The sequence below is a fragment of the Aythya ferina genome, assembly GCF_964211825.1.
Source record: "Aythya ferina genome assembly, chromosome: Z".
NCBI lineage: Eukaryota > Metazoa > Chordata > Aves > Anseriformes > Anatidae > Aythya > Aythya ferina.
Genome location: NC_140299.1, coordinates 49,733,141 through 49,742,986, shown reverse-complemented (window position 1 = coordinate 49,742,986; position 9,846 = coordinate 49,733,141). Strand labels below are relative to the sequence as shown.

The 9,846-nt window shown below is 40.6% G+C and overlaps 1 protein-coding gene across 1 annotated transcript in view; it reads left to right on the top strand.

Moving 5' to 3' along the window:
* The first annotated feature begins 3,505 nt into the window (after positions 1–3,505).
* LOC311426913 (long-chain fatty acid transport protein 6-like) overlaps positions 3,506–9,846 on the top strand; it is a 45,256-nt gene continuing 38,915 nt past the window's right edge. Inside the window, exon 1 of the mRNA XM_084503731.1 lies at positions 3,506–4,256. Within this exon, the coding sequence (XP_084359857.1) occupies positions 3,743–4,256 (514 nt within the window). The 5' untranslated portion in view covers positions 3,506–3,742. The remainder of the gene's footprint in view (positions 4,257–9,846) is intronic.

The following is a 9,846-nucleotide window of genomic DNA, read 5'->3' as shown; positions in this document are numbered from 1 at the left end:
TCTGAAGGGAAGGGATATCATCCAGATGGACCTGAACAGGCTTGAGAAGTGGGCCTTTGAGAATCTCATTGAGATTCAACAAGGCCAAGTGCAAAATCCTGCATCTGGGCTGGAGCAATCCCAAGCACAAATACAGCATGGTCAGAGAATGGATTGAGAGCAGCCCTGAGGAGAAAGACCTGGGGATGTTGATTGATGAAAAGCTCAACGTGAGCCAGCAATGTACACCTGAAGCCCAGAAAGCGACCCATATCCTGGTCTGCATCAAAAGCAGTGTGGCCAGCAGGGCAAATGAGGTGATTCTCTCCTCTACTCTCCTCTTGTGAGACCCCACCTGGGACACTGCTTACAGCTCCAAGGCACCCAGCACAATGACAATGAAGGATTAGAATGAGTCCAGATAAAGACCATGAAGATGATCAGAGGGCTAGAGCACCTCTCCTGTGAAGACGGGCTAAGGGAGTTGGGGCTGTTCTGCCTAGAGGAGAGAAAGATGGGTAGGGTGGGGAAGGACCCTTTGTCAGGGAGTATTCTGATAGGACATGGATTAATGGATTTAAACAAAAATTGAGAGATTTATATGAGTTTTAAGGAAGAAATTCTTCACTCAGAGGGTGGTGAGGCACTGGAACAGGTTTACCAGAGAAGTTGTGAATGCCCCGCCCCTCAAAGTGTTTAAGGCCAAGATGGATGGGGCTTTGAACAACCTGGTCTAGTGGAAGGTGTCTATGCCTATGCCTGGCTAGTTGGGATTAGGTGATCTTTAAGGTCCCTTCCAAACCAAACCATTCTATGATTCTATGATCCCCATGTTTTAAAGCAAGTACTAAAATGTTTTTTTCAAACCACTTTAAGAAATGAGTATGAAGCTGAGCTTTGGGTTTGAATCAAACTGCCAAAATTAAATTTCCATTATTCCTTGTGTTCTTCAGTTTCAAAGACATGAAAAAAAAAAATGAACTGTTAAGATTGGTGGCAGAATGGTACAAAAAATCTACCTTCAAAAGCTTTGATGGAATCAAGTCTTTCCCCTCAGCAAATAAAGTAGAAATCCTTAGATTGCATGATGTGGTACGTATGCCAGGAAGCCTCAAAAATAAATTGATGATCCACTATTTCAGTTATTATTCTTCTATAGCCATTTTTTTTCAAACATTGGGGAACGCAGTGTGCACTGTGATTTAGAGTGATTTATGAGTTTTTGAGTTTACGGAACAGAAATCTGTATCAGATCTACTATGGAGGAGAAAATCTTCTTATAGTAACACAGTAATTTGAAGAATTGATTGAAGTATTAAAATAATGTCTCTTGGGTTATTAGTTCTGTGATTTTTTACTACTTAGTGAACTACCAGGAGAGCAATTGCAGTATGTGACATGCTTCAATGTTGTTGATATCTTCCTTTTGTGAGAGGGCAGGTTTGTCCCTTAATGAGACAATTGTGTTGTGGTTTAATCTGCGTGCAGGCCTACTGGCTTGCCAGAAACAGTGCAAATCAGCAATCTGATTGCCTGGCTACTGCATTCTTCATTATCAGCACAAATCCTATTAACCCTTTTTCTGCTATTGCTTTCTCGCAAATAAACATTTCCATTCATACGAATGGAAATATGGTCATATATGAGGGGGAGCTGTGGGAACTGGAGAAAAGTTTAGCCTAGAGAAAAAAAGGCTCAGGGGAAACCTTATCATGCTCTACAGTTACCTTAAAGGAGGCTATAGAGGGGTGGGTTTCTTCTCCCAAGCAACAACTGATAGGGCAAGGGGAAATTACCTCAAGTTGCACCAGGAGATGTTTAGGTTGGATATTAGGAAAAAAATCTTTACTGAAAGGGTTGTGAAGTATTAAAAACAAGCTACTCAAAGAAGCAGTTGATTCACCATCCCTTGAGTTTTTCAAAAGATGTGTAGAGCAGTTGCTTAGGGACATGGTTTAGTAGTAAAGTTGGCAGTGCTAGGTTAAAGGTTTGACTTTAGAGGTCTTAGAGGTCTTTTCCAACCTAAATGATTATATAGTTCTTTGATCTGAGAAGCCCACAGAAGCTAGACAAAGCAAATTTTGCAGGAAAAGCTCCATAGTTCTGGGGCATCACTGCTTTATGTCAGTGTGTAGTCATTTTTGTTAGGTCATTGTATAGAATGAACTATGTTAAATAATGACCTTACTTTTTTTCAGCTCCACTGCACCCTCCAGTATCCTCTGACATATAAAAAGATCTTCTTTGTCAAGAGAAGGAAGACATTTCTCATAGACTCGAAAGTGATGTAGCTGGCTGGCTTGGTATCTGAAGAACACAATGGAAAAAAGGGCTACACTGTCTGCTTTTAGTTAAGACATACCATTTTGGGGAGTAACAAGATTTGAATATCAAGTGCTAGTGGGACAGATGTGAAGTACATTCTTGCAGATATCGCAGTAATACTCTGCAGCCCTAGTCAAGAACCAGGACAGTATCCTGGTACATGAGGTAAATAGGTTAGGGGTGTGGAAAACAGCAAGAGGCCAGTTTATTCTGGGATTACAGTTGGATGTGGCGTGGGAAAGGAACTCATACTGCAGAAGAGTTCATATTGTGAACCAGTACTTTTGGTCTTATGACTTTAGCAAAGTCAGAATTACTCAAAAGTGCCTGTATACCCTGTAAAAAAAAAAAAATCATGTACTTAGTCTACAGTAAGTACTGCTGAATTGCTGTCAGGATGCACTACAGTTCTGTTCAAATTGTTTGTAGCAAGCACAACTGCAGAAAATATGTTATTCAGAAAACAACCTCAGTTTTTCATGGTTTGTGTGACTACAGGCTCAGTTGCAATAAAACACATGAACATCACATTTTAGGCATTGGAATGGGTTGCTCAGGGAGATGGTGGAGTCATTGTCCTTCGGGGTGTTTAAGGAAAGGTTGGACATGGTGCTTAGGGAATATGGTTTTATGGGTGATATTGGTGGTAGGGGGATGTGTTGACCAGATGATCTTGGAGGTCTTAATGATTCTATGGTTATGTGTCTCAATCCAAGGGCAACCACAATGGAAGCCTGGCTCCATCAACATGTTGACATGCTTGGAATGACAGACTTCACCAGCAGCAGTATCAACATCATGACGAGATGCCCACAGCTTTTTGCTAGTGTCATTCCTTCGGCACGAATTAAGACCTTTCTGTGGTACACTGACCCTGAACCAACCCTACATTTCCACGTGGACTAAACAGCCCTCGCCCGGCCGCCACCGCCTTGCGCAGGCACCGTCCCCCGGGGCTGCTGCCGCCGGGGGTGGAAAGAGGCGGTGGAGGCAGCAGCTCCCCGCCTTATGCAAGCGGCTCAGGGAGCGGCCGCCCCCGCCTCGCCGGCAGCGCAGCGCAGCCCCGGCAGCCCCGAGCTGGGGGCGGGAGGGCCGGAGGGGGCCGCTCTCTCCCCTGCCCAGCCCTGCCCGCCCTCGCCGCTCCCAGCGGGGCGTGCCGTTCCGCAGGTGCGGGGCTGGTCGCGGCGGGCGGGCGGCGGAGAGAGCGGCGGAGCCGGGGCTGAGGCGGGCGGCTTGTGGCAGCCGGCGGCTGGCCGGGTTCCCCCCGCGCTGCAGTTGCCCGGCGGGGGTGTTGTTGCGGGCTGCAGGCGCTCCTGTCTGTAGGAGGAGAGGCAGGGGAAAGCCTCGACCTCTTTGGGGTCTCCTGTCAGGCTCCGCTCCCTGCCAGGCGGCTCCCCGGGTGCCGACTCCGTGCCTCGAGCCGTCTGGCTGTGGGGACATGCGTGTCTGGGACAGCCTTGCTCCATTCCTAATGCTGCCCTCCTGGGTTCCGGGCGTTGCCGCCGGGATTGCCTCCTTGCACCTCATCCAGAAACTCCTCTTCCCCTACTTCTGGGCTGACCTGAGATACTTGCTGAAAGTACTGATGTATGGGCTGAAAGTGGAGATCTACAGGCTGCGGGGGAAGATTGTCACCGTCCTGGACAAGTTTGTGAAGCTGGCTGAGGAGCAGCCCCACAAGCCGTTCCTCATCTACGAAGGGAAGGTGCACACCTACCGGGATGTGGACAGGCGGAGTAACAGGGTAGCCCAGGTCTTCCTTCACCACGGTGCTCTGAAAAAGGGTGACACAGTGGCCTTGCTGATGGGCAATGAGCCCGACTTCATCCATGTGTGGTTTGGACTCGCCAAGCTGGGCTGCGTGGTGGCTTTCCTCAACTTCAATGTCCGCTCCAGATCTCTCCTGCACTGTCTCAGTAGCTGTGAGCCCAAGATACTGATTGTGGGAGCAGGTAGAGTATACAGTTACTTTGCACATCCAAAGCTTTAAATGTCACATCTCCCCTGTATATGTGTCTTCAGCTCCTACACTGAAAACCAAATTTTCAGATGTTCACAGAAAGAAAGAGATCTAGGGCTAGAAGGGACTTCAAGAGAGTATAAAGCTTAAGCCACTTAGCCTGAGTCAAGTATATCCATGTTTGGGGACATTGTTTTAAACTGTTCTTAAAAGTATAGGTTGCTGGAAAGTTTGCAACATCTAAGTGTAGCCTGTCCCAAGTGTTTAATTACTTCAAGAGTTGCCAAATAGGTGTCAGAAAAGGTTAAAATGACCTTAATTAAGAATAATTTCCAATTCTTTTTAAATAGTCAATTTTTATCTTATCAAGTCATGAACTTTCTTTTTCTGTTCCATAGTTGTAGTGATCAATTCCTTTATGATCTAGAAGGCCAAAGCTACACATTATACGTATTCTGCTGTACCACTATGCACAGAGGTATACTTGTTTTCCAAGAATTAAAATTGGGAGTTTTATAGATGTAGAAGATAGATTTGCAATAAGCAAATTAGTGTTGGCATCAGATTGTAGAAGAAACTGCTGTGTCTGAATAGGTGATAACAATGTTTTATGTAAGTTTCCAATGTACTACATTATTTATTACATGCTTCAAAAGAATTTAAAATCTTTATGTAGATATATTGTGCATTGTATGTTGTAATTGAGCTTCAGTTATATAGATCTATAAACCAAAGCCAGAGATATAAAACGTAAAGTTGTGCTGCTGAGCATCTCAGCTTTTATGATTAATTGCAAATAAAACTACAATTGCGAAAAAAATGACACAGAACCTTGACTTTTTGGATGGAGAAAGATATTTCAAAATATGAGTATTGAACTCCCTCTCTAAAATTATTATTTCAAGTGTAGTATGCCTTATTTCTAGTTCACAGCTTCATTTTCGGTTAAAAAGATTGTGGAGTTTTGTTTGCATCAGTGACACCTAACTGGTAGAATTTCCTTTTGTGTGCTCTGTGCAGCTGCTGCAAAAATATGCTTTAACAATTTTGTTTAATATTTTTCCCTTGCATATTTTTCAATTCAAATTATGTAATTCCAATTGTTTATGCCATGGTGGTTTAAGAATAGAGTGCTTGTTAATTAAAATGAGACAATTTAAATATAATCCCAAAGCAAATGATTAAAATGTTTCTGAACTGGCAGTTTTTAATTTTGCCTTCTTACTTAATAAAAAAAAATAACTCATTTAACACAACCTCTTTTAATATGTGCTTTTGAATGTGACTGAGGAATCAAATTAAGGCAATTCTTGATCATTGACTGCAGTTGAAGAGAACTTTGGATCAAAATTTGTATCTAGAGGTCATCTTTATTAAAATGAGAGGTTAAATAATGAATGAGAAAAGTATATGCAAATCAGGAACAGGATCCATGTTGCTCCACTCTTAATCTGATATCAGCAGCTTCTAGTTGTAGTGACTATGTTGAACTACAAACTTGTCTTAAGAGTCTGGCCATCTCAGCTCACAGGGGAAAAGCTGTGTGTGAACATGTAGTATCAACAAGCTAGTCTCTGAGTTCGTCTTTTACATGTTGGTGAACCTTATTCACGGATTTCAGTGTGTGCATTAAGATAATCAGTCCCTCAAGTCTACAAGGCATCACAGTATTCTTCAGGATTTGGAGGCTCAATTTGTCCATCTCTGTGACAGAACTGGAAATTCTGTTTCGTCTTTGTTTGTTGGCCTTGTCATATAATAGAGGAGCCTCTCCAAAGGGGTCTGAGTTTTGCAGTTGAAGGCTCATGTGCTCTTTAGTGGCCATGAGGACTAACTCACATCACTTGCAACAAAAGCACAGTATTATACATCTTTATTACACATAACACTTCCCAACAATGTTTATGAAAATTGCAGGGCAGTATTTAACACTGAGGTTACACAGTCAATTAGATATATTACCAGAGGTGTATTAACATCTTTTTATCCAGTGTTTGTGTTTAAAGAGCCTTAACAGTAGGCGTGACCTGAGCTTTCCTTGTGTGCTTTGCACTTTTTCCACTAAATTGGACATTCTTTAGCAAAAAATATACACTAAACGCATTCAACCAGTGGTCCAATATCTATCATTGTCATAGTTAGAATCATGTTTGGCAAATAAGGATTTGTTTATTTATTTATTTTAAATTTTATTTTTAGACATCAATTTATAAAGGTATTCTTTCTGGATAGAGGAAATTCTGATTTTCAGCTGTATGCATGCTTTGCAGGCCCCACAGACAAATCTAGGCTTGACTCAGCAACTCCATTAAAACAGTTACAAAGCTATGTTTTCAAGACTTCAGATGACCTTTTATCTAGTTTGTATACTGTAGCGCAGCATAAATCATCTCCTTACAATTTGGTCATTAACTGTCTGTGCTCAGCATGACCGAATTTGCTGTTGAAATTCTTGTCTGTAATGACATATTAAGTCTAGAACATGCATTTAAATCCACTTGAGATTTAATTTCTGTTGAAGGGGACTTCCCACCTTCTGATGATATCTGGAACAGTTCACACAGATCATTGTTTATTGCTAAATCTTCTCTGTTTCGAATATGTTGGTGTCTCTGTGTGCAACAATTGTATGTGAATTCTTTTGTTAGTGCATCCTGTAATTTTTTCAAAAATGTTTTAGTTTTTTTTGAATGTGATACCCGGATAGATATTCAAATAGTCCAGGTACTGTTTATGGTTGCATTTTCTTCCATACCTTCCATGCTTCCAAAATCTATCCCATTTTGTGGACTTTGTACTCTTCAGTTGTCTTTTTTGTCTGCATGTTTTTCAGAGGATGTGATTTGGTAGCACAGCTCAATTACTACAGTATTATCTTCCCTTGCAGTCAGGTCTTGTTCAGTTCTGACAATTCTCTGATATTTTGAATACTTTATCTAACTGCAGATTGGGGTATTTTAGTAATACTTAAATTTGGGGATTTGGTTTTGACTTAGGTATTCTACAGCCTCTCTGTAACTGAAACTTTGATTCTTCAGACTCTGGTATGTTATTCAAGCTCCAGAATTTCTCCTTTTATTGGTTTCTTGTATGAAATGGTTATCTCTAAAAGGCTGAATTTTTAATAGGATAACATCTTGTAGTTCATTTAGCATAATCTAGTATCTTGGTTCCTTCCTTCTCATTCAAGCATTGGCTGTAAAAGAAAGAGATTTTCTGGTTTGCTAATATTTATACCCTGTTTTCCTTCCTAGAATTTGCACATGTCTTTGTAGAAATTAATGAGTTTTTGCTTTAACTACTATCACTTTCCTGCTGTGCTCTCAGAGCATTTCAGCTGCTCTGGGATTTTTAGCTCTTACTTTAATTTATTGTGTAACATTCTCAGTATTCCATCCCCAGAAACTCTCTGTCACCACTCCCATTCTGGGGAATGTCTGTTGTAAGAGATTCAAAAGTTGGAGTTTGAAACCGCCTTTTTAATAAAACAGGTAACTAATGTGCAAGCAAATAAGGAATTTGTGAAGGAGAAGGAAGCTGTATGCCTTCTCTCTGTAAGACTGCTAGTATCAGTTTAGCAGGAATCTGACCTGTTTATAAGGTGCTTATCTGTACTACCTTTATTACCAGATTCTGCTGCCCGTATTCCTTTTAAAAAAAAAAAAAAGTGCGATAAACAGAGGAGTAAGGTACTGTTCTGTGTTATCTTTTAAGGCCCTATGGCCTTTCTAGGGACTATTTCTATTCATTGGAGTCTTACCTGACCAAGAAACTACATTTTACCTTTAGGACAAAAGCTGTATAGAAGTAATACGTTCATAACCTAGTGACCCAGTATAAAGGTACAAATTGAATTTTTATGGTGTGTTTATAGTATGTTATAAACAGAAGAGTTCAGATCTTAGTAGGACATCCCTGATTGCCATCATGACTTCTGATTCAAGGATTCATCTGTGAAAGGATTGCATTACAAAGCTCCAGGAGATTCGTTTACAACAGTCCTGATAGCAAATGCTGTTCAGAGTACATTCAGAGTACATGCTGTATGGATACGCATGGACAGCCTGCTCTAGGTGACTGTGCTTAGGCAAAACCGTGACTGTTTCAGACCAAGATGACCTCCAGCAGTTGTTCCTTTCCAACCTCATCCATTCTGTGTTTCTGCCATTCTCACAGCTGTGCAAGGTATAGCATTTTCTTGGCCAGGGTTCTGTACTCTTTAGGCATCATCAGTGCTTTCTGCTGCTGGTGAGCGTAATCTGAACTTTTTGTCATTTGAGCTCAGAACCAGGGTTTATTGCTGACAGGTGTAAAGTTAAGACAATTCCTGGAGAAAGGGATTTAGGAAAATATTCTTGGCATTTGTGGATTATGATCAGGTGATATATACGAACAGCAGTGTCATCTCTCATATGTTAGTCATCTGGAAAAAAAAAAAAAGGAATAGATTTTGTCAAAACCTTCATCTTTTCTTAAGTTTGGAAGAAATGATTAAAGGTATCTAGACCTAAACATCCAGATAAAGGACATCACAGAAGACCTGCAGAACAGATTCTTGACACTGTATCTGTTTGATCACTTGTTTTCTTTCAGTCTGTGTCTCTAAGACAGTGCTTGATGAGAAAGCAGTGCCCACTATGATTCCCAAGCTGGTTTCTGCTGTACTGCCTTTATTGCCTTCAGTGACAGTTCGAGATTCCAGCACTGATGCTGATCTGCAACTGAAATGAGATTTCTGTTATTATTGCTTAGTGAGAATAGACCCTAGGTGTAAGGAGTCATTTAGGGATTGGTAACTAATCGGGTAACTGGTATCAGGTAATACAGGTAACTAATTTTTCTGATGCCAGGCAGAGTGGGAAACAGTTTGAACTTGCCATGGCCTATGGAGCATATAATTCAGGGTGCACATAAGATTTGTTAAGAACCATTTCATATAGCTTGCTCTCTGAGTAACTTTTTGTTCAGTACAACTAGATCTCATAACCTCATTTATTCCTTTCATCAGTGTAGGACTTGTCTGTTTGCCAATAGGCTGCATTGTTTCTTTGCTAGAAATTAATATAACAAACCCTTTGTGCAACTTGAAGCCTAGAACAGTAGGTTAAAACCAAAACATATTTTACTTGTTTTCTCAAAAGATGTAACTTACGTATTCATGTGAATTTAATGTAACACAGTTTCAAAAACTTTCTTTTAAACAATAAGTTTCTATAAAAGCAAGAGAAAAAAAATGTTTGAAGAAGCATATTAGTTTCGACAAAATAATAGATTTTTTTCAGTGGAAGCCAAATAGTTAGCAAATGGGGAATATTCACATATAAAATATGTAAACAGTGCACACAGAACTTCTGACTACATTGCCAAACGTTAGATAAATATTCATGTGCTCCAAAACAAATAAACCAAAACCTGAGTATAATTTCATAGTTTAAAGAGTCAACAAGTACTTGAGAGAAACCACAAGTTTAAATAGCTAAATTGATTTACTATTATTGCTTTACTATATGGTTGAGTACACATACAAGGTACTTCTAAAAATAATTGAACTGTAGATCCTCCAAGAGGGCTATTTATTCCTG